Source organism: Vigna umbellata, chromosome 4, assembly GCF_029865625.1.
Source record: "Vigna umbellata cultivar VRB3 chromosome 4, Vumbellata_1.0, whole genome shotgun sequence".
Lineage (NCBI taxonomy): Eukaryota > Viridiplantae > Streptophyta > Magnoliopsida > Fabales > Fabaceae > Vigna > Vigna umbellata.
Window position 1 is genome coordinate 61,152,466 of NC_142168.1, and position 25,246 is coordinate 61,177,711.

Consider the following 25,246-nt stretch of genomic DNA (forward strand, 5'->3'; position numbering starts at 1 on the left):
TTATGTTTATCTTAAGAGTAGTTTAATTGCGTTTCAAATTTTTAATAAATTTGAACATTGTTTAATTAATTTTTTATTAAAATGATTTATTGTTTAAAATTTATATTTTTAATTAAATATTTGTCAATTAATTTTTTCGTTATCTAAGTCACGTGATTTTTATGTTATCACGTTATGGGTTAAGAAATGTAAAATTTTAATTTATTAAATAACATAAAGATAATATTTTACTTAATATAATATTATCAATCACTTGTTTTCATTGAAAGTGTTAAATAAAAACTTCTTAATAACTTCTACTGAAAGATGAATGTATAGTTTAATTTTAGAGTATTATATTTATATACATAATTTTGACTTTGATGATAGAAATTTTATTACAGATAAAAATGTTTCACAGAATGCATTATTAACAGTTCATGTTATTAATAAACAAATTAAATGATAAAAAAATAAAAAATAAGATTCATCCAATAACCAAGAGGATTTTACAAAATGGATGAGGTGATTTGAGATAATTATGTTAGAAAGGAAAATAAATCATTTAGAATTTTATCTTTTCAACTTGGAATTGAGTTAGTTATGTTATGGAGACATTATCACGCTCCTGGGGAATGCCGTTACTACTTTTCTCTACATGCATTTTGCCTCTGCACTTTATAACAATAACTATAAACAAATATCTAATAGGGTCTACACTATATAAGTGAAGTATTATTAATTGGTTAACCAATTAATATGTTTTTTAAATAACTATTCCTGCTGCTAAAAGTGAAAAGGGTAAGTTAGAAATAATTATTATGTACCTAATTATTTAGGGGTAGTGGATATGGGTTTTGCCAAACAACATAGAATAAAATTAGCTTTTGTTCTAAAACTGAAACTCACTATCCTAAACTGTCTTTTATAAAAATCAACAAACTTTTTATATAAAATGTTTTGTAACACCATTAAATATAATTACATAATATTTTTAATTTTTAGATAAATATTATCCCATTATCAAACATGTCTCCGTAAATAAATATTAACAAATTATTTAAGAAACAATAACTTGTCTTCGTCCGATGAGTCGTTCACTAACAAGATGATTATATCAAAAGGCTACAATACACTTCCATTGATTTGTATTAATGGAATGAATATGTATTTGATTTATTATTTTATCGAAATATATTGAATGAAACACCACACTCTTGTAAATGCAAAATAAAAAGTAGGTTTAAACCCTCCCTTATCCTCATTTTTCTATGAAAATTTCAGTTCCGTATTCATTTTTTCATCTATCTTAGTTGGATCATATTTTTTGTAAAAATGAACACATTTTAGCCTAACTGTTAACTAGTCTCAAAGAAGTTAAATTAAGACCACGTGGTGCAGAGAGAGAATGTATTGATGTGTGTTCCTCATTTACGTGGAGAGAGAATCTATTGAAATCCCTAAAGTGAATATCTTAAAGTCACATCACCATATTTTAAAATATTAATAATCCAATTTAATAAATAATATATTAAAAAATATATTAATTTAATTAATAATCCAATTTAATCATATTCACTAGTCATTATTTTGAACTAAATTATTATAAATTTAGTATTTTAATTTTAAAATTTTTACAAAAAAAATTATGTGTATTTTAATTGAATATTAATATACAAAATTGTTTATATTATATCAAATTATTATATAAAAATAATAACTTATTTAATATTTTTTAGATGACTATATGAGAGAAAACATTTCTTTTTAAACTAAAATATGTTTATTATATTTTTTAAAAATTATTTTATTTTTAAATTTAAATAAATTCAACATATATATTATATTTTTAACTTTTCAAAGTAATAAAATTATATATCTAATGATTACAATAAAAAATTATTTTAAATATTTTTTTATAAAAATTAATATTTATGTATTTATATTTAAAGAAAAAAGATAATATTAAAATATTATGTAAAACTTGAAAATTAAAATATAAAATAAAAATTATCAAATAAATAAAATAAATAATTAAAAATAAACTAATTTAATTCTGAAGAATAATGTGTTCTAATCCACTGTAGGTGGTAAAACTTAAAAAAAAAATTCTTCTATAAGTAAATAAAAAATAAATAAAACTTGATTTTAAAAATATTAAATAAAGAGAAGTAAATATTATCACATCACCACTATTTATTTAATCAAAACACTCCGGTAAATAATGTCACATCACACATGAGCACATTCTTTCTGCGCCACATGACCTTAATTTAACACCGTCTGAAACCTGTTAACGGTTAGGATAAAATGTGTTCATTTTTACAAAAAATATGATTCAATTGAGACAGATGAAAAAATGAGGACCGAACTGATATTTCCATACAAATATGAAGATCAAACGAGGGTTTAAACCTAAAAAGTATTGATGCATACACTGATTGATGTACATAGATTTACCATTTAAGTATTGATAGGAAAAATTAACACCCAGATCACGTATTTTTCATGTAACTACAGATCAAATGTGTAAAATTAGACAGATATATGTTACTTTCTTTTAAAATTTATACCAACATCATTGGGAATGGATACACAATGTCGTACTTTTTCAAATTAAGTTAATGTAATTATAAGAGGTGCTGATGTAATGTTTTTTGAATAACTAATAAGATTAATGCATGAAAAAATAAAAAATAAAATTGAGGTGAACATGTAATTAGTATTCAGTTTAAATGTATATTTTTATTTATATTGAGTTTATAAAGACTACTTATAGTTTAAATATGTCTTGACTTAGAGTGTTTAGAGACTGTGATGGGAAAGTTATTTTATTTTGATATGTTATGATCTTTTATATTGGTGAGTGGTTTCTAAAATTTTAAAGAAATATAACGTTTTTGTATATATAAGTATAAGCAGATGTTTTTTTGAGAAAAATGATTATGTTTGATCTATTTGATTTTTTTACATAAAGTTATAAGTGGTTCAATGTTTCAATTATATGTATTTATTTAGATTTTTTATAAAAAACATATATTTTTTATATTTAATGAAAAATATAATATTTAATTGTGAATTTTGTATGATACTTTTATATTTTTATTTTTATTTTAATAAATATTTATATGATAACAAATGAATGATGGACAAAGTTGTTCCGTGAAGTAATCTTATTGAAAAAAAGGAAAGCTCATTTAATTTTTAATTAACAATAGTGTAATTTACTCATAAACCTTATACAAGTAGGATTTGTGGATATTCTTCTATATAGTTAGTTGGATAGTGAAATTGTACACAGTTAAGTGGAAAACACAAAGGTAATATTAAATGAAATATTGAATAATAATATATAATACATTGAGAAAAGTGCAATGGAGTTGCTCGTATATATGATACCATGTGATGTGAATGAAATTTTTCACTCTCCTGTGTAGTTTATTTTGCACTAATATTAAATAATTGAATTTTTAACAATATGATTAAGTAACAGAAATCTAACTTATGCATATAAAAACTTTCAATCTGATTGTGCATTTATCTTTCAAATGCAATAAAACAGTCGAAGTACACACACACGTATATGTATTTTTTTTTTTTGAGGTATATTTACACTCTTTCTCAAATATGTATGTTTTCTTTAAACTTCTTAACACATTTAAGTTCTACCAAAAACATTACAATTATATATTCACTTATAGGTTACTGTGATTACTCCTTTATCTTTTTCATAAAACTGATTTATGTTTTGTAGGAACCACAACGCATAAAAAGTTAAAAATTAAGAAGAGGAAATAATTAATTAAATGAAATATCTAAAATCATTTAAAAATTTAATAAATAAAAATACTTCCATTGTAGAAGTAGTTAGGATAAAAGCATTGACCCAAGTCAAGAGTATCACATTTCATTCTAATTTTTTTATATTTTAAAAGGAAATATGTTTCCATGAACATACAACTAAATAAAAATTATTATTGCAACAGTGTAGCATGAGCTATATTCATTAATTAAATATAAAGTTTAGTCAATGTGAACTAGTGTGAACTTCAACGTTAACATGGGACCACTTATCCCGCAGCGTCTCGCGACAAAAATGGTTACTTGCGCTCTCCCACTCACACACTGATTTATCCTTATTTTATCGTCCGCTTTCCACTCACATACCAATTTATCTTTATTTTATCGTCGTCTTCTTTTATTAAATTTGTAATGCCTTCATAGTGAGCAGTGCACTGAAACGTGGTGTGCAATCACAATGCATAGTATGGAAGTGTATTATAAAAAATATAAATATTTTTATAAAAATTTGAAAGAAAAAATTATAATAAATTATTTATTAAAAACATTATTTATTTATGAATATTGATTATTATTTAAAAAATAAATTATGCATGTAAATATTAACTAATGGTAAATTAGTAGTTTTCTATTTTATGTTCAAATCCATTGCTCTTTTCTTATCTCATATTCAATTCTTCTCTAAACTGATTTTATAAATAATCTCAACTCACTTAAATAAAATATACACACTAAATCATCTTAAATCATTCCTCAATAATAAAAAACAATTTGAAAGAATTATATATATGGGGTTTGCTAAGGCGTGTACACCTGTTTTTCAGTTGGTACATTTTAGTAATGTATACCGGACTTTAGTAGACAAAAATATCTTCATATATCATGGATTTTGAATTTTAAGGTTAAGGGTATTTTATTAATTTTCATATCAAAACTAAAAAAGAAAAAACTCCCAAATCCTTGTTCACTTCTCTCATTCCTCTTAATTATTTCTTTTTCATCTCTCTCACTCCAACCTTTTCTTTGTCATCCCCGCCGTGACTTAATTTAAAAATGAAATTTAATAATAAGAAGGGAAAATATATAACACAGTCCTCTAATAAAAAATCAACATCAACATCATCAATTATTTTGTTATTAAAGTGGAAAACAAATAAACGAATAGAGCAACAAATTGCGGTGTCGCGGGTTGTTGTTTGTGGGTGAGAGAGAGTATGAAGACGAGAGAGAAACAAATTGGATAAGGAAGGTGGATTGAGATTAGGTAAGTGTTTCTGATTTTTTTCAATTAGGATTACATATGGAATGGCAAAAAAAAGGTTGGAGTGAGAGATGAAAGATAAAGAGTTGAGAGGAATTAGAGACGTGAGTAAGGATTTGAGGTTTTTTTTTTTTAGAATGAAAATTATTAAAATACTCTTAACCTTTAAAACTTAGAATCCATTATATATAAGGATATTTTTGTCTACTAAAATCCGGTACACATTACTAAAATGTACCAAGTGAAAAATAGGCGTAGGCGATGTATATATGATAGAGAGGAAGAAAAAAAATGTTTAATATTTGATGTTTAAAATAGAGAATAAAAATTATATATATTTATGTCATATTAAAATTTATGTGATTATATTTGTTTTATGTTATCTTTTACTAAAAGAAGATAAATATATGTTTTTGTAGGTTAAATTAATGATAAGGTCGTACGCTTTTTATTCTGTTATTTTTTAATAAATATTTATTAATATATATATATATATATATTATATATATATACTCTTTATTTAGTAAAAAAAAAAATTATACATTTCATATTTAGTTAGTAAATATTAAAGTAATAAATATTTTATATAATCAACTTTATTGAATAAAAAAAACTTGTAGACTCTGGAAGATCAAATAGAAAGTAAATTATAAAATCATAAATTCTAAAATAATTTACTAGAAAAATGAATACAGTTATTATTATCATGAAAAATAATATGAGAATTATGTATGTCCTCTTAAAAGTATAATATTTTTAAAAATTGAACTTAGGAATAAATATCACAAGTTTTAAGATGTATTATTTGTGTTGATTTTTGTTTGAAGTTATTAGAAGAGATGAATTTGGAAAATTTTACCTATTCTCTTGAATTATTTTTTGTGAAAGAAAAACAAAGAAGAATAAAATGATAAATTTGTAATCTATCACTTTAGAAGAGATTTGAGATTTGAAAGGATGAATTATTGATTTATTATTATGGTCTTGCAACATGTTTTTCACGTGTCTATACTTATTTTGTTTATGCATGTATTATGCGAGAGTAGGTCTATAAATGTGTGAGTATGCATTTACATATGGTGATGACGTTATACATTGAATTTTTAATAATAATAATAATATGTTGTATATAATGGTTATAATAATATATATTACATATAATAAATAATAATAGATTAATTTTTTACCTGAAGAAAAAATAATAATTTTATATTTTAATCTATTAATAATTTTTTATTTATTATACAAATCAAATCACTGAATAACTTTACTTTAAAATTAATTTATTTTTATCTACAAATAACAAAAAAATTATTTCAAAATTGACTTAAATTAATCTATTTATTTTTATTCAAATCCATAATACAACCTCATAAATAATTATAAGTTCAAAAACAATTACAATCAAATTCATCTATTTATTCTTATTCAAATCCATAGCACAACCTCAAACAATTACAAGTGTTGGGTAGAGGGCATTACATTTTAAAGAGAGGTATTTACATTAGGAATGACTAGTAATAAATTTGAAGTAGATAAGAAGAGTGAGTTGAAAGGAATTATTTTTTTTTGATCTGGGTAGTATGGTTTGTGTTGACTTGAATGAAAAATAGGGTTTGTTAGAAAGAAACCTAATACTAAAACATTAAAGAAGTGTACGGAAGGTCGATGATAGAGAGTTATTCTGATAGTCACGAGCATAGGTAGCTGTTGCATGAGTGTTAATAACAAGAAAGGATGATGCAGACTCTCAAAAGTGGTAAGGTGGTAAAACAATGGAGAGGGATGTGGACATTAAATAAAAATAATAGATGTGCATGAAGCAAATAATAGAGGACAAATGGACCTTTTTTATTTTTTATTTTTTTTATTTTTCAATTCCATGAGCTTTTAGTACTCTACAAAGGGGTGACATTTATTTTCTTAAAAGCTGATAAAAAGTAATATAGTCTTTTATCCTTAAAGGGAAACAAAGTAAGAAAATACATGTTGATAGCTGTTGATACATGAATACATAACTAAAAACTTATACCTGGTAACTTCCCATCTAGTGATTCAAAATAAAATATAATTGTTTTTCATTATATATATATATATTTTTCATTTTATAAGCTTTTGTATCAAGTATGATAGAGATTTTCCAAACATACAAAATAAATTATATATTAACTAGTGAAAATATATGGACTATGTTTATGGCTGTTATTTTTTATGATAAGTAACTTTTTTTTAAAGAGAACAACCATGTTTAATAGAATATGCAAAGGTTTAATAGAATATTGTTTACAGAGAACAATCATGGCTGTCAATTGTTGTGGTCCTCAAAGTCACGTAACTATTCATTCTTCTTTTCCAGTTTAGAGGTTTTTAATTTTTTGCTTTTTTATTTATTGTGGTGGGTATTAATATTCATGATCTGATTAACTAAATATTGGGATCTGACCAAACGCGATAAACAGGAACAAGTACAAAATGTGCACTGTAATGTGTGTTAATTATAATTAGAAATAATAAGAAAGTGGCACGCGCGCACAAATTAGAAAAAAAATATATGTATTTATAAGACAATAATTACGATGAAAAATTAAACAAAAAGGACTCAGTTGAAAAATATAACAATATTAAAATTCAATAGACTAAAAAAAATTATATAATTTATATATATATATATATATATATTTATCACAACTTAATCTTATTCAAATTTTAAAATCTAATTAAATAATTACTAAATATAAATTAGCATTTATGATATGATATGTAATATAAAACATGGCAATTAAGTATACAAAAAAAAATTACACTAAAAAAAAACTAGAACGGATTTCATTATCAAATTTAGACAATGTAAAATATCCATAATTACTTAAAACACAAGAAAGTTAACATATAATAAGGTTAAAATTCATTCAAAACATTGAATGTATACATTCTCACCATTTTATGTGATAATTATCCTAATAAATAATTTTATTCGATTTTAATTTTTTTATAAAAAATGACTTTTAAAAACTAACAATTTAGAATTACAGTAAGTTTCAGTTAACTTTTTAAGTATTTTTTCTTTACCATTTTGCATAAAACAAATATCGGGAGAATTTGGGAATGATACTCGTGCGGCGAGTTTTTTCTCTCTATCTCTCCTCTCTCTTCACTGTCTCTCACAACAACCTGTAACTCTCCCCGAGGCTTTGGTCTCGCTTTCCCATTCTTCAACACTTCTTTTTCTCACTTTACTGTTTAAGCCTTTCTCTCCCCTCCACCACAGCCTAGCTTGCATTGTCTTTCTGTCTGTCTTTCCCCTCTCTTTCTTTCTCTTTTCTTCTCTTCTCTTTTCCATAACTCTAAACCAGTTTACACTAACCTTGCTCACTACCTTCTTCTTTCTCTTCGCTTTAGGATTTGCTCCAACGGTCTCTTAGTTGGAGGAGCTAGAGATGTTCCCTTTTGTTTTGTTGTTTTACTTTTTCCTTCTTTGCTGCAACTCTATTGCACCTTTGGTGCATTCTCTGAATGCCGAAGGCTCTGTGCTTTTGACACTAAGCAGTCGCTCACCGACCTCAAGGCTCCATGAGTAACTGGAATTCCTCTGATGAAAACCCTTGTTCATGGAATGGGATCACTTGCAAGGACCATAATGTTGTGTCCATCAGCATCCCGAAGAGGAAACTCTCTGGCTCTCTCCCTTCTTCTCTGGGATCTCTCTCCCAGCTCCGCCATGTCAACTTCAGGAACAACAAGCTTTTCGGAGACTTGCCTACACAGCTCTTTCAAGCTCAGGGACTGCAAAGCTTGGTGCTTTATGGTAATTCATTTTCTGGGCCTGTTTCTAGTGAGATTCAGAATCTCAGGTACCTTCAAACTCTAGATTTATCACAAAATTTCTTTAACGGGTCATTGCCTGCTGCAATTGTCCAATGCAAGAGACTCAAGTCCCTTGTTCTCAGTCAGAACAATTTCTCTGGCTCCTTGCCAGATGGGTTTGGCACTGATTTGTCTTCTCTGGAAAGGCTAAACCTTTCTTTCAATCACTTCAATGGGTCAATTCCCAGTGATTTGGGAAATCTGTCAAGCCTGCAAGGAACTGTTGATTTGTCTCATAATCATTTTAGTGGTTCAATTCCAGCCAGCCTTGGTAATCTGCCTGAGAAGGTTTACATTGATCTTACTTTCAACAATTTAAACGGTCCAATTCCTCAGAATGGTGCTTTAATGAACAGAGGACCAACTGCCTTTATTGGCAATCCTGGTCTATGTGGTCCTCCTTTGAAGAATTCATGCGGTCCTGATACTCCATCTGCTGGTTCACCTCCATCGTTTCCATTTATTCCAAATAACAGTTCGGCTGAGGGTTCCATGGGAAGTGAGAAAAATAAAGGGCTAAGTACGGGAGCTGTGGTTAGCATTGTTGTGGGTGATATAATTGGAATTTGCCTCTTAGGTTTGCTGTTCTCTTTTTGCTACTCGAGGGTTTGTGGTTTTAACCAGGATCTTGATGAAGATGGAATTAACAAGGGAAGCAAAGGGAGAAAAGAGTGTTTCTGCTTCAGAAAGGATGAATCCGAGGCCCTGTCTGATAATAATGTTGAGCAATATGATCTTGTCCCATTAGATTCCCATGTGACTTTTGATTTGGATGAGCTTCTCAAGGCTTCGGCTTTTGTTTTGGGTAAGAGTGGAATAGGGATTATGTACAAAGTGGTGCTTGAAGATGGGCTTGCTTTGGCTGTGAGGAGATTGGGGGAGGGAGGTTCTCAAAGGTTTAAAGAGTTCCAAACCGAGGTAGAAGCAATAGGGAAGTTAAGACATCCAAATATTGCAACTCTGAGAGCCTATTACTGGTCTGTTGATGAGAAGCTTCTCATATATGATTATATATCCAACGGAAGCCTTGATACAGCAATTCATGGCAAGTTTTGTTAAATACAATTTTTTTCTTTTCCTTTTTTTCCACTTTGTGGCAATGACTGATCTTTTGGCTTAACCTAACACTTAGTTTTTGTTCATTTGTTTGTCTGGTTCGATTTTATATCTCCAGGGAAGGCTGGACTTCTGACATTTGCACCACTTTCTTGGTCCTATCGATTGAAGATCATGAAAGGAACCGCAAGAGGATTGGTCTATCTGCATGAATTTAGCCCCAAAAAATATGTACACGGAGACCTGAAGCCAAGTAACATACTTCTTGGACACGACATGGAACCCCACATTTCTGACTTTGGAGTTGGGCGCCTTGCAAACATTGCTGGAGGGTCGCCAACCTTGCAATCCAACCGAGTGGCTGCAGAGAAACAACATGGAAGACAAAAGAGCATCTCCACTGAAGTCAGTACCGGTGTGATGGGAAACGGTTATATGGCTCCAGAAGCACTGAAAGTTGTGAAGCCATCACAGAAATGGGATGTTTACTCATATGGAGTGATATTGTTGGAAATGATCACAGGAAAACCATCGATTGTCCAGTTGGGGAACTCAGAAATGGACCTTGTTCAGTGGATTCAGTTCTGCATTGAGGAAAAGAAGCCACTCGTGGAGGTGTTAGACCCTTACTTGGCAGAAGATGCAGATAAGGAGGAGGAGATTATTGGAGTTTTGAAGATTGCAATGGCTTGTGTCCATAGCAGCCCTGAAAAGAGACCTACGATGAGGCACGTGCTTGATGTTTTGGATAGATTGACTATTTCCTCTGATTGAGAAATTTCAGGCAGCTGTGCACTGTGAATGCAGCTCATTTGTGAATCTTTTACCTTTACTCTCTTGTGTTGGTCATGTTTAACAATGTCTTCAACCTGATGAATCCTTGTAATTGGAGTACTAGAAGAGAAATTTAATTTGTTTCAGCAAAAATCATCACTTGTTCTGAGATTTCACTACCAGACACATGACGAGGTTTTTTTTTAACCTCGTACATACGCAGACTCCGAATCTATACAAGAAAAATGAAAAATACTCAAGAACTTGTAACATTTTTAAAAGTCGCCTTATTAAGTACTCATATTATATTAATGTTTGTCCAATAGTTCGAATGTTTTCCCCTCACTTTCATATAAAAAACCAACACGTAATTAACGTCTTAGGATTCTAAAGAAATGTCTGATAAATTCTGATTCACTTGGTGTGAAAAGAACAGTATTATGGTTTTATCCTTGTCATGTGCATTGATGAGGACGCAAGAAAGAGTTGGTGTTCCCTATTCACGATCTTATCGCATCGGCCATCACCTAGAAAACATAGACATACGTGTTATCCACTTAACTGATTGGACGTTTTATTCTAAAAGCTCCCTAACAACAAATCGAACAGAAATACATATCGAATGATACAAAAGTTAGAAAGAAATAAAATTGAATATTATTGAGTAAAAGAATTTGTAAAAATATATATTTGATCAGGAGTAAAAGGATATAAAGATGAATTGAAATATTTATTAGTTTAGTAAATGTTGATAGTTTGAGTTAAAGTTTAAAATAAAGAACCAACCACTCATTTTGTTATTCTTGGTTAATAATCACTATTTGAATTAAGAATTGGGCAAATTAGTAATTGGAGTAGATGACCTACTATATTTAATCTTTATGTACTACTATAACGGTATTTAACTTATTCAGAAATTTATGTAGATTCGCCCAAAAATAATGTTAGATTTTTATTTAAGTCTCATTGTTGTTAAATATGCTCTATCATATTAATTTTGAACACCTGCATGTCACTGATGAGATCGTTATGGGTAGTTACCATTAAAATTGTTGGTGACTAATGTTGCTCCTTTGGTTACTAATAGCTTATCAGCACCCTTACAAATGAACATAAATTCAAGTTTAGTGTTACTATATATATTACTCTATAAATTCCATTTATGCTAATAAAACATTTGTATCAATAATATTCACTTAATTTATATCAATATTTACAACAATTGAAAAGAACATTAGTTTTGATGATAAAATTTTCTTTGATTTTTAACTCTGGACAGGTTGTATAGTATGTGTATGTATTTATTGGTCGACTTGTGCCTTTTTTTCTGAAACTTTGCGATTAAGCGAAAGAGAAACAAAAGACAAAAGTACCAAGCTTCGAAGTCAAATAACTCAAACTTTGCTTCATGGTTCTTTTCATAGGCAACTAGATAGCTTAAGCAGTCCAATTTCGGATAAGTAATAACATGGGTGAATGATGAGAAAAAACAGATACAACCAAATGTTTACGATTTGATTATTCTAAGATGTAAAATCAGAAATCAAAGGAGTTGATTTTACAAATATATTAGTTATGTTAAGTTGCTTCACAAATTTTAGTAAATTGTTGAATCTTTCAATTATCAATTATCATATATGCATTGTTATTTCATCATATTTTAGAAAGATTGGTTTTTCACGTTGAAAAATACGTAGTTGGGTTTGGGAAGGGAAGGCCCGATCATGTGGCGCCAATTGTGGGTGAAAGACTGAAACTCCAAACGTACGCAGAAAAATTCTTGCTTCTCATTTCTGTTTAACTGCTAATTTGTCTGTTCATCATTCTTTTGACTTTGAAGAACACACCATTTCTACCACTTTCAGTTTCACATGTTTTGGTCTGAATTTGGCTTCAAAATACAATATTAAAAGATAACTTTTGTATCAGCTTTTTGTATTCGTGACTCAAGCCATTTCCTGTTATCCAGCAGAAATAAATGAGATGGGATGAGATGAAAGAAATATGGATTTTATTTGTTTCGTAGAGTAAAGATTTGAAAAAGATTCTAAGAGAAAATACGAGGCTAGTGTATTTAGATTTCTATTCAAAATTGAAAAAAAAATTTAACAGCATGACCATAATATCTGAAGTAAATTATTTTCTTTTAATATATATTATAATTCTCTATTTTATCTTTAGTTATATTTTAAATACAAATAAATGTAAATTTAAATACTATAGATAACTAACTAATGCATACTTCAACATTGTAATCACCTATGATTTTTTTATGTAACAATAATTATTAATCTTAAAAAGATATACAAGTTTCAAAAGGCCTCTCTTTTTTTTCTCTAGTGTTATTTTATACCATCAACCGATTCTTATTATCGTCGGTAGTAAAAAATATGGAAATTTATAAGTTATCACAATAATAGTTGAAAATTTGTGAAGGATTTATATTAAATAAATCAATTGCTTCGTTCTTAAGACGTGGGCTACACCGTTTTAAAGCACCAATACCTTGAAATGAAGAAAAAAATATTTCAGCTCTAATAAAAATAAAGCACATAATATGGGAAAATAAACAAAATTTAAGAAATACCTATATATTCTTACTTACAATCCGTGAAAATAGCTGATAAATTAGTCAAAGTAGAAAAAAAATAATACTAAAATAGATATGCTATCTACAACCAAAGTCATATTTAAACCACTGTCAAACATTAATAGCATGTTTGTTATGACGTTATTACGTTGTACATGATCATACGATGCCATTTCAAATATGCGCAACAGCTATCATAACAAAAATCTAAATTTTGATTCAGTCGATTACCAAAAGTTAACATTTTTAACCCATTCATAGCTTGAAAAGTAATATAACTAACTAAAACAACTTACCGATAACATTCAATATTAAAGAGAATGAGTATAAATGGAAACTCTGATGCAAGCCAATGGCAGAAAACATGTCACTGTCCAAGTGAAAGCAAGTGCAGACAGCTGTGATTTCGAAATTCTGCATAAAGTTTGAGAGAAATAAGGGATAACATGTGTCCCTGTAGTCATTGCTATTTATTCACTAGCTATTAAATATTAATTTAATACAACAACGTGGCACTGACCTAAATTATAGAGATGGACCCAAACTCACCAAAGTGAAGCCTTAAAAGTCCTTGATTGAAAGTTGGAAGTGATTATTATTATTGGTATTTCGTTCTAATGATTACAAATGAAGTAGGGTACGTTTCCATGAAGGACTTGTCCAAAATACCATGTGCACTAATTGAATCCATCAACTTTGATTACATGCCCAAACTACTTAACCAACTTTGATGAATTTAACTTCTACTGATACTACTAAGAGACACAAAATTTAGGTGAATTTAGATGATCAAGAAACAATGCCTGCATTCTTTCTCGCAATCCTCAACCTTTTTACACATTCTATAAACTCCCTGGGATGAAACAAGTGGAAGAGAAAAAGGAACAGGTTAGAACTACTGTTAAAATGACATAGAACAGAATGTGGAAATTTGGGAAGAAAAATGGGACCTACTTCCAAGGTACATCACCGACAGGTCTCCAATTATCTTGTCTGTCCTTGTAGAACAATGAGTAGTCTGATCTCGATTGGAACAATCTTAATCCAGAAACAGATTGGTTTCCTGAGTGGTACAATCAGTTAAACAAAAGTTATACCAAACATTAAAAAGATCTTGCAAGTGCATGAATAATGCATTATTGATTCTGCCTACCAAACATGTCTTCTAATTGAAGTGCTAGGCTTGAGTATCCACCGTGATCAAGCACACAGATTTTCCTACCGATGGTAACCCCATCCATGTTCACCTTCACATAAGCCCATCTCTCATTGCTCTGGACCCCCTCTATCTCTTCATCAAAATTTTCGTTCACAGATCTGCCATGCATTGTGCTTGAGTTCTTCAGGTTCAGATTAGACTGAGGCCAGTTCATAAGGTCATCATCATACACTGATACCAAATTTAATTTCATTAGCCTTTATTAATCAGTAGTAAATTATTTGTTAATGTCACAACTTGAACGTTAATTATTTGTTGATTTCATGCTAACAAAGTTGGTAACATAACAATCAGATGAATCCATATACATACAAAAATCATCACACATGACCAAACTGAACTGGTTTTTCTATGTAGTTTGATTTTTATGTAATTTAGTGTGACAATTTGAAGTCAACTAAACTATCATACAATAACAATTTTTCATAGTCTATACTGTTTACTTTTTTTGTAATTGAAAATGTTTGAGTAAAGGGTGTATGAGAAGTTAGAAGAGATGAAGAATTAAAGGAATGAAGGAGGTGGAGAACCCGTACAGTTGCTGGAAGAATGGTAAGCTTCGTGCTGAACAGTTCCGAGACTGAGACCCAGGTCAATTATGCCATCATCTTGTTTATCTTGGTAGAAAACTGAGTGCAAAGTTGAAGAGTTCAAAAGAAAGCTTGATGTGTTTGAATCCATAGGGGACTGAAAAAGTAAACTCTTCAACGCAGGTATAGCTGGTTAAGGTCTAGTGAGTTGCATTTGTAGACATAAACTATTTATAGTGATAAATTTGAGTATCTAAATGAGACATGAAAGAACACAAGGAAGACAAGGAAGCGTCCTCCATTATCAATCATTAAATGCACAAAGCTTATCTTCTGTTACTGTCAACATGGAACACAAGGTAAAAACAAAACACCCCAAGAACAAAGGATGGCCAAATTGATCCTAATACAAGTTATTCTGGATTCTGCTTCCTGACATTGCTACAAATGCTCAGATTTTTCCATGGTGACAGTAACTCGAGAACACCAAATGGGAAATATTAAACTGATTCATGCCATCACATCAATTCATCTAAAGTAAAAAATTTGTGGATTAATTATAAAGGAGAAGCTCATACACTATCGTGAGTTCACTTATGGTAATCTTCAAAAAGTAGCTTCAATAGTGTAAAGATCTAACAGACAGAGATGGCACGTGTAATTTTAATGCATGGTTTATAACCATGAATTCTGCAGTGAAACCCTTTTCGTTATTATGTTTTACGAAAATAAAATAGAAAGAATCTAACATATAACTCATTTTTAAAAGTACCGTCATTAAAAATTTGTTTTAGGTGTCATTGTAAACGCGTAAGGGATACTAATATTTGCTCTGCACGTTTTATTGCATCATTTCACACATCGCTCCAATTCTTACATAGAAGCAATCATTATATAATATAAAATGTCCAAAAGTGGTGTATTATGTAGATGAAAACATGTTTGCAAAAATAATTAGAATGTATGTCAAATGAGCAATAATTAAACTTTAAATACTGACACTTTCTGTCGGGAAGAAATTTCAAGCCCATCTGCAGAGATTAATGGGAGTCCAATATGACCTGCTAATATTAAGTTGCATGAAAGTGTAAGTTTTTATTTAAAGAAGGTATTCGAGTGGAATTGATTACTATGGTTGGGGCATTGAATTTTTAAAATTATACAGATTTAGTCCTTAAGCTTATCTGAGCAACGTGGAGCTATAGGCATAAAGCTAACTGTCACATTTTGAATATCTGTTGAGTTATCCACATATGACAGGACTACCACTTTTCAAGGGAACAAAGATCTGGTCAGATCATAACATCCCATGCCCTTATGCTTCTGCAGGAAATGTCTTTTTCTTGTTCCTTTTCTTTTTATGAGTTATAAGTTCAGAGAACAGAATGTAGTGTTTAGTAGTGATACTAAATTAAAATAGATTAACTTTAATATTGATCTCAACAGTCAGAACTACAGAAAAGGAGTTTTTGTTCCTGTGTTCCAGGTAAGATATTACCATTTCTGAATCAAATGGTATCTGCTATTTTAATACTGACAAGAAAAATAGCTTAGCATTTCAAATGCACACTATATATGATTCAAAACCCGCACTTGGGAGATTTAATTATTAGCAAAAGGACACATTTGACACAAGTTCTTGAGTATTATAACCTCCCGCTATACCTGAAACATAGGCTTGGTTTAGGTAATGATGGGGTGTCAAGATCCTAGATAAAGGCCTGAAATTATTGGGAGTGCCGACGAGTGTGTGAAAAAAAAGTCAGACATAAATGAAAATAGATACGTTGAATTGAACACAACATAAATAGTAGGGATGTATGAAATGAATGCATTAAGATTTTGAATTGAATGTAGTGGCGGGGCAACCAGGTAACTAATATTGAAGTGCAATGAATTTGGCGTGTGTTGAAGTGTTCATCAACTTCTGGCTATCAACGCTATTGCCCCCTTAAAGATATAATCCTTGAGACCCACACTAAAAGTGTGAAATGTTTATGTAAAGATTTATAAGACCTTGGACTCTTTAAATGCACCTACCAACTCTTGGAACACGATTCTCTCAAAATTCCTATTATAATAAGAAACTCTCAAGATTTCCCAAATTCTTATATTTTAACAGGTTCTTATCTTGTCTCTCATCTTATAATTTAAGTTATGTTTTCAAAAATTTCAGCTCTATCCGAAAGTTAAGAAAGGAATGCTCAAACCATCAACTAAAACAATTTAAATCAAAACAAAGCAAATAAAAAGTTATTTTTTAGACATTTAAATCAAAACTGAAGAAACTACTTTTTACCCATCTATTTGGATCAAACCACCACTTCGGTTATGTATGTCAGGGAATATTCCAGCTATAAATAACTTTGATGATATACTATCATCATGATAACATTACTTTTTTTATTATTCTACTACAGTTATTATCAAGTAAATGTGACTTCTAAACACTATAGAACTTAGGTGTTAGATTTTGTAGAATACCAATTTACTTTACTACCTACCTATCAAATTAAAAATAAACGAACTCATAAAATACTAAAAAAAAACTAATCCAAATAAAATTTGCGTTCAAATTACATTTAAATTAAATCAAATTCAACTGCATATTAGTTTTATGTTCAATTCAAATTATTTTTCTAGTGTGTAAAAGATCAATCCATCTGCATCCAAAAAAATTAAAATAAAAATATGTATGGAGTTATAAATCATAGTTTTCCGTGACTATTGTACAAACAAAAAGGTTGTGACACTTTTAAAGTATCCGTGCAATTTGGATAGAAACTCAGATCGAAGGGCCTTATCATGCAAGCACATACACAAGTTGGTGAAACAATCGAGTGGGCAGGTTGCAGCCAGAATGTGGAGAGTCGTGTAGGAAATTATGTACATATACTTTACAACAATTCAAAGAAAACGCTGTAGAAAACAATTAGAGTCCTTGTAATTCCTATTTCTTTCTATATCCTCGATCGTATTTCCTACCTTTTGCTGTTGAGGTTTGGAAACAAAAAAAGCCGAATCCCCTTTCTCTAAAGTACAAAAAGTCTGTTATAAATTCTTTAAACTTTTCTTCTTAATTTAATGTACCTAGTATAAATAAACAAACGATTAATCTTGTCTCCGTTGTCTGTACCACGAACAACCACGTAAGCAAGTGCAGCATAAGCTCGAACTGATGTACAAAAGGAAATAAAAGAAAGGCATCTCACACCTGTTTGGATTGTAGTTATCAAGTATTATCCAAGAAGAATGTATTTGATGAAAATTGATGGTGTACATCACTTGTCGTGACAGCTAAGAAATTCAATTATACTGGGATACACCTGCTCCACTGCCTGTGCTCAAAATAATCATAGAAAAGACATCATAAAGAAAGCAGCAGTGGGCATAAGAAAATATAGACCAATTATTTATGCCAAAACAAATTCTTCATACGAATAAAACAATCGGTATTTAAATTACACGACTAAAAATGGACAAAAATTAATAATGAAGCAAACGAAAAAAATGGCAAGAGTAGATGAAAGGTGAATAAAGGTGTGAATAGAACAAAAGACAGAAAATTCGTGTAGGGCAGCCAATATGACCATCACCAATTACTCACAAAATAAACTGAGCTCGTTTTTCTTTACTTCTTGACAGTTTCCTAATCTAAAATAGCACTAATGACAACAACCAAAGGAATAAGTTCATACCAGCCTTCCTCCAACTAAATCATAATGTGCATAATGTGGGCCTCCGGGTTTTCCAAAAACTTCATAGGTAACCAAGTGCTCAGGAATTAACTTAGCGGTTTCTGTTCAAAAAATACCTTTATGAATAATCATTTCTTGAAACAACGAAAATAAAGCATCTACACCTATGGTAAAAAAATACCTTCGACAGCTTCAGGTGGGCAAATCAGATCCTGGTCTCCAGCAATAGCTAAGATAGGGGTATTGCTTTTGTGTAGATGTTCCTTATAAAAAAAGGTCCCATTCCTGTTGCATAAACCACGTTCTCGAAATGCTGTAGTGAGTTGCAAGAGAAGTTTTGCGGGTATGGTGCCTACCAGTCGTAATTGTATCAAAAGGTCAGATATTATATTCATATTAAATAGTCAACATGTAATTTTCTAATTAAAAAATATAAGTTTATGTGCACTGCAATGCCTATAATAGTGTTACTCCAGACGAGAGTCTAACCCCCTAATACCCTACCTTTATATTGCAGAACAAACAGTATCTAGAAATTACATCTGGCAGGATTGCCACTTGAATTTAATGAACCAGTGAAAACATCACTTGTTCAATCAATCATCTTTTAATAGTTTAATATCGTACTCTCTTTATCTATGTTTTCCTGGTCCAATGACCCAGTGAAAGCAGAGGAATTATTTTGCTTTTCCAACATCCTATTCATCTCAATATGCTTTAATGATCTATCTGAATATCCTCTCTGAAGATTAATGTAAAGTAATAATGCATCACATACAATTCCAAATACCTCTGAAATGGAGCCACCAGGATAATTATAACTAATGAAATAAGCATCAGAAAGAAGGGCACGTCGAACAGAGATTCTGGTAAGAGTCCAATTCAAGTGTATGACGCTTGTAATACAAATTAGAAGAACGGGTTGCTCTTCCATACTTTCTTTCTAGGTCAAATTAATGGTTCAATTTTAGCATGATAGTACTAATTCAATGAAAAAGAAGTTTACTTCGCTACCCTTTAAAATATCAACTGTTAAGTCCAACAAAATTGAATTCCAGAAGATTTGTCGCTTTATACAAATTGGAAGAATGGATTGCTCTTTACACTTTCACAAGAGACATACAAAAGGCCAAGAAATCATTCAATTTCAGTAATGATAAAGCGGTTGTCCCTTTAAAATATCAACTGCTAAAACGAATTGAACCTCAGTAATTAAAAAGAAAATAACCAATAGTTTGCATTTTAAAAATGGAGTTATGAAATAACAACCCAAATACTGACTTATCACTACTGGTTCCAAAATGAAGTTTACTATCTGAAGGGCACACTACCCAGCAGTTCAAAGAAACTACATCCCATGCTATGTCATAAAAAAGCTTATGAACAAGCCCATTTCAGTGTGCTCAAATTCAAAATGAATGGGACAAGAGTCTAATTCCTAACCATGTTCTCAAAGCAGTTCCGATTCCATTTCAAAAAAATCATCATAAAAGCTAAACTATTAGGTGTAGGAACATAAGTTGCGTAAAAAAGGTGTTGGCACAATTCATTTATATTTCTAATGGATAGAAATACTCACAGAAGTTATTCAAAACAAGTCTCTTTAATAAATTTGGATGCATCATGTCCTCAGCTGAAATCAAAGTATTTAATCGTGACAATACATACGGTGGACGAGAAGAAAGAGGATAAGCTGCTGCCAGCAATGCCCCCAAAGGAACAACAGGGACATTGAGGGCCTGGGCAGGATCTGCCTGCTCAATGAAGTGACTAAACTTAGTAACTTCAGAAATTATGGCAATTTAATCACTAAGTCTATGAAGAAAGTAACCAAAAACATCTAAACCATGCACTTACTAAGGGTAAGAGTAACTTCAGAGCTGATTTGGAAGATGTGTAATCCAAAGATGATGCCAGTGTGACCACTGCAGCCAAATTTGGGTCTTTTCCTTCAGAACCTTACATGAAATTAAAACAAATATCAAGTAAATAAGATATATATTTATTTTATACATGTCCAAGCATATGCAAATACAAATGAGTCAGCATATGTAAACACTCTGCTTGTAGATCTAGATTTACACTTCTATGCTACTAGTAAAGTGTTACCATCTATGACAATTTATTTTTTTTAGTTATCGTTAAAGTTACAAAACGAAATAATGTGTGGTGATAGCAAAATAGAAGGGTAGAAGTGATTTGGGAGTAACATAATTTTAAGAATGGCCAATCATCAGCCAGTAGATATAATGCAATTGAATCCTACTTTCATTTTAAAAAAAACATAAATTCCTTCATTTGACTTTGTTGCCGTCTCATATTCAGAAGACTAATGATGCATAACTTATATTTGATCATATGTTCAATCAATACTTGATCCTGTTGTGGTTCATCATATATTTATTGTTGCTCATTGTTTGAGACATGTTAATAGTTAATCAGGAAGGTTCAAGTTGGGCTCACAAATTGATATGGATTACAGTCAGTGACTTGATCAAAACCGAAAAAATAAAGTGCAGGCTGACGATTTTCATAGACAAAGTTGTTGCATAGCATTTTCCTCCAAAAGTGAAAGTATTGGCTTAAGACTGATTCCAATTCTTGATATCTAATGACTAATCCTAGAACAGATCAAATGCCTTCCATGTATGAGCATCATGATCACATCAGCCTTTTCCAAATCCTAATATTCCCCCAACCCTCTTTGTTAGTGATTGAAATTATAGTTTAGACCATCACAAATGTCAAACAGAGTACACACAAGAAAAGAATACAATAACAAATAAAGGCAACATGACAATGGCCAATTAATACTAATGAAGCAATAAACTCACCAAATCGTGACAACATGGAGTAAAGCAAGATACCACCCATTGAGTGTCCAATTGCAAGCAATTTTCCATCTTTAGGCATGCTTTGTTTCACTATGTATTCTATCTGTACAGGTAAAGTCATAAAAGGGATATGTAGCCAGGGTAAGTTACCTGTATGTATATAACAAGTAAAAAAAGGTACTTTTAAATGCTAATGATATATAGCTTTCCAACATAATAAGATGTCACCTTACCGCTGCAGGAACATCTTCTTCCAAGTAATTATCGAAGTCCCAATCATACTTCACAATCAAGTCAAGTTGCTTCTGAAAATCTTCTATTGTAGAAGTAAAGCGAGCTTGTAGATCATATAATGGAGGAGAAACAGATAGCTGACCTTCCTCAATAATATTTACTAGTCTTTGACTCAGATCAGTTATTTGACTAGTAATACCAGAGTTTTGCTTTGTTTCAAACAAAGTTGAAAGCTTTCCCCTTACCTCATTGAATTGTTCGTATAGTGGAGAATCCACCAGAAGTTTTGAAATCTGATCTAGAAATTTGGAAAACATTACCCTTGATTGACTTTCACTCAGAAACCCAGAGACCCTTTCTGACAACAACATAAGAGTCTCAGTCAATCTTGCCACCAACTTTGATTCATCCCAAACAGTAGCCAGCCTAGTTAGGTCACCTTTGATGGCCACATTCTCAGTTTCTACCCCGTTTAAGACAGGAGGAATCTGAGGTTCAGACACGGTGCAAGAGATGTTATTCAATTCTTTGTTTGAAGCCATGGCTCCGTTGGTACCTGTAGCAATTTCTGAAGCAGCTTCCATCTTCTCAGACATTGCATTAGCAGATTGTTCAATATCTTTAGAATTTGAACCCTGAAGACTCAACCCAGCTCCTCGTACTTCAAGAATCCAAGTTTCAAATCCCTGCCCAGACATGTAACGTGCAAATGATGACTGCAGTACATACAATGTGTTAGTGGGAAGACTGATAAATAAAATCAGAAAAGAATGTACTACTGCCCAACTATAATTACGTAAAAAGGCATCATTAAACACTCAAAATACGGAGGAAAGCTTAATAATACAGAATCAAAAGTAGTAGCTTTGGTGCATTCTTTAAGAGAAGAGGCATTCAGAATTTTGCAATCAAATGCTACTTAAAATAATACACTACTGAACGTTTTTGCTTCCTATGTTTATAAACACTGTGATCATGCTTCAATATATCTTATATTCAAATTAGGGTGAAAAAAAAAAGAGCATAATAATATATGAGCAGTTGCCTATGCAAGAACAAAAGGATGATGACAAAACACCAATACTTGCATTTGTTTCACATATACGTATCAAATGATATTTATACTTCTGGATACTTCACTGATATGTATTTCTTAAGTATCATAGCTTTTTTTGAAAAATAAAAAAAGTTATGAAAATCTTACAAAGCCAGATACAAGACATGTATGCATCTATAATATAGAAGCCTAGGAGCATTGCTACTTATGAACCAGACAAGAAGGCTATCTTCTTTATTCATGATTCTCAGGGAGGGAATGAGATAGGTACTACTCCTGTTTGTAGACAATGGAGAGTGATTTATGATGCCAGTGATTAATAATTTCTACTTTGACTTTAGTATTGCTCAAGAAGAAACAGATTGCCCCACTAATGTCCAAAAAAGGTTTACAGCACAAGCAAATAATATTCCAATACAAGCAACACCCATACATCCCGAGATGCAAAGAAATGAAAACGAAAAGAAACAAACATACTATATGACAAATATGCTTGAAAGGCAAACTAAACGCGGAACATAAACTCGCACAATTTCCCAATTACGAAGGAGGGATCGAGAAAACACAGAAGAAAAAAAGTTGAATACCTCAGGTGAAAGGTCATATCCAATGGCGTTAGTTCCCACGCCCGACAAGAGCAACAGAGGATGATTCCTCGGAGGTGCCTATGAAACAAAATTGTGTCCTGAGAAATCTTAGCAAAATCACGGTGAGAGAATAGAAGAAAGCTGCGATGTGAATGAAGAAAGAAAACTAACGAGAGGCGAAGGGTTGTAGCGCCAGAGAGCGAGTTTCCAATCGGAATTGGAGAGGGAGACATAATGGAGTTCGTCGGCTGTACAAACAGAGGGCTTATCAGTGACGGCGGTGGAGAAAGCCCTGAGACGGAAGGGCGCGGTGGCGCGTGGGAGGGAGATGAAGGTGGAAAAGCCTCTGCAGAGAACTTCGTGCTTGTCAGATTGGAAGGACATAGACATAGACATGGACATGGACATGGCTTTCGACATGGTTAACAATTTGGATAACATAACGCTTCGCCTTCTATCTCATTACTTTTCTTTATACCTTTTATGGTTTTCGTATTTTCGTTTCTTTCTTTCTTTCTCTCTTTCTGTCTCTAACTTGGTTTTTTCTTTTCAAAGTAGTCAAAATGTTATGCCGCTTGACACTTTATCCAGAACATTGCACTTGCAATTTTGGAACAGGATCTCCTTCAATATTTAATAATTTTCGTGACTTTTTTTGCAATTAAAAAAATAATGATTCAAGGTTTTTACTTTCTTTGATTTAGAAAATAAGAAATTGATAATAAGAAAGTAAGAAAAGAGAGAAGTGTGTTTATAAAAAGATAACGATGGTTTTAATAAAAATAATGGACGTATAGAATGTGATTATAAATTATAACATCGCTTTTTATGAATTTAAATTTTTTTATAAATAAAAATTATGAGAAAATTTTTAGTATTGAAGTTGATTTAGGTTGTCGCCATCCCTCGAAATAGGAAAAGAAAACATTGCCAGATTAGCCACAACAACAAACATTGTATGTTTATGATATTGTGGGAATGCGTTGTTGGCAGTTTTGGTTAGAAAAAACTAAGATAATTCTCTCTTTTTCTCACCCACTCCATTATCATCGTTCTCGTTCACCCTTTTAATGTGACCAATCTTTATATTATCTTAAACACTAGATTTTTCAAATTCAATCTGATCGAAAAGTAAAACTAAAAATAATTCTCCACGTCAATTTATTTTTATTTATTTGAAAATTATCATAGACAAATTCTGACAAAATTATGCGAATTTAATAGTTATCTAAATTTATTTGAAAAGGTTTATACTCTTTTGGATGTGAGGTAAGAGATCACAGTCAAAATACTTTTATACATTTTTTTAAGTCGCGTTTTGGATTTATGTTATAAAGTTTTGTTCTTTTAAAGTTGTTAAAGTACTCCAACGTTTAATCAATTATATGATTGATCTATTATTACAATAAAATATTAAATTTACAATAAATATAACATAGTTTTCATTACACAGTTCTTTGATTTTTTAGGATACTTAATGTTTAAGTCAGTTATATATTGAGAGTAAAATCTTAAATTCATAACAAATCATCTATCTCTTCATCTTATACTCATATTTATAAATTTTCAGATGAAATTGTAATTAACATAGTTGTAATTATTATCCTATCTAATAAATACATTTTGTTTGTAAACTTGATTATGGGTGGTACTTCATGTTTTTAAGAAGTCATCCTAAAATTTTGGCCAAACAATTGTCATAATAAATTAGTCCTAGGTGACTCATTTCATAACCGATCACCATAATATATTTATGAATTCA

General features: G+C 30.7%; 3 protein-coding genes across 4 annotated transcripts; 1 reads left to right on the forward strand and 2 right to left on the reverse strand.

Moving 5' to 3' along the window:
- The first annotated feature begins 8,367 nt into the window (after positions 1-8,367).
- Positions 8,368-11,060, forward strand: LOC148200790 (receptor protein kinase-like protein ZAR1). Its single transcript, XM_088111446.1, is given in 3 exon segments — positions 8,368-8,582; positions 8,584-9,950; positions 10,080-11,060. Coding segments are annotated over 3 exon segments (2,127 nt in total). The 5' UTR covers positions 8,368-8,478; the 3' UTR covers positions 10,736-11,060.
- A 2,721-nt stretch (positions 11,061-13,781) lies between these two features.
- Positions 13,782-15,711, reverse strand: LOC124847748 (auxin-responsive protein IAA32-like). Its single transcript, XM_047325307.2, has 4 exons — positions 15,081-15,711; positions 14,479-14,715; positions 14,280-14,388; positions 13,782-14,178 (listed from the first exon to the last, which is right to left on the reverse strand). Exons 1-4 carry the CDS (start codon positions 15,223-15,225, stop codon positions 14,115-14,117), a joined length of 555 nt encoding a protein of 184 aa, XP_047181263.1. The 5' UTR covers positions 15,226-15,711; the 3' UTR covers positions 13,782-14,114.
- Positions 15,712-17,854: 2,143 nt separating this feature from the next.
- Positions 17,855-24,072, reverse strand: LOC148200791 (uncharacterized). Of its 2 annotated transcripts, XR_015786095.1 has the most exons (10): positions 23,656-24,072; positions 23,485-23,562; positions 21,840-22,556; positions 21,607-21,709; positions 20,630-20,730; positions 20,352-20,526; positions 18,954-19,124; positions 18,773-18,873; positions 18,289-18,412; positions 17,855-18,164 (listed from the first exon to the last, which is right to left on the reverse strand). XR_015786095.1 is itself a non-coding variant. In XM_088113639.1 (9 exons), exons 1-9 carry the CDS (start codon positions 23,923-23,925, stop codon positions 18,356-18,358), a joined length of 1,773 nt encoding a protein of 590 aa, XP_087969765.1. In that variant the 5' UTR covers positions 23,926-24,072; the 3' UTR covers positions 17,855-18,355. The 2 variants fall into 2 exon arrangements, 1 of the variants encoding a protein (XP_087969765.1); XM_088113639.1 differs by having other exon boundaries at positions 17,855-18,412.
- Between the last annotated feature and the right edge of the window lie 1,174 nt (positions 24,073-25,246).

What these genes read in the sequence shown, in the direction of transcription:
- LOC124847748 (XM_047325307.2), bottom strand. Translation starts at nt 15,225, where the DNA reads ATGGATTCAAACACATCAAGCTTTCTTTTGAACTCTTCAACTTTGCAC. An exon ending in TCAATTAGAAGACATGTTTG is followed by an intron (nt 14,389 to 14,478) that starts GTAGGCAGAATC and finishes TGTACCACTCAG; the next exon opens with GAAACCAATCTGTTTCTGGA. An exon ending in GTCGGTGATGTACCTTGGAA is followed by an intron (nt 14,179 to 14,279) that starts GTAGGTCCCATT and finishes GTTTCATCCCAG; the next exon opens with GGAGTTTATAGAATGTGTAA.
- LOC148200791 (XM_088113639.1), bottom strand. Translation starts at nt 23,925, where the DNA reads ATGTTATCCAAATTGTTAACCATGTCGAAAGCCATGTCCATGTCCATG. An exon ending in CTCCATGTTGTCACGATTTG is followed by an intron (nt 20,731 to 21,606) that starts GTGAGTTTATTG and finishes ATTTCATGTAAG; the next exon opens with GTTCTGAAGGAAAAGACCCA. An exon ending in TGAAGTTACTCTTACCCTTA is followed by an intron (nt 20,527 to 20,629) that starts GTAAGTGCATGG and finishes TTCATTGAGCAG; the next exon opens with GCAGATCCTGCCCAGGCCCT.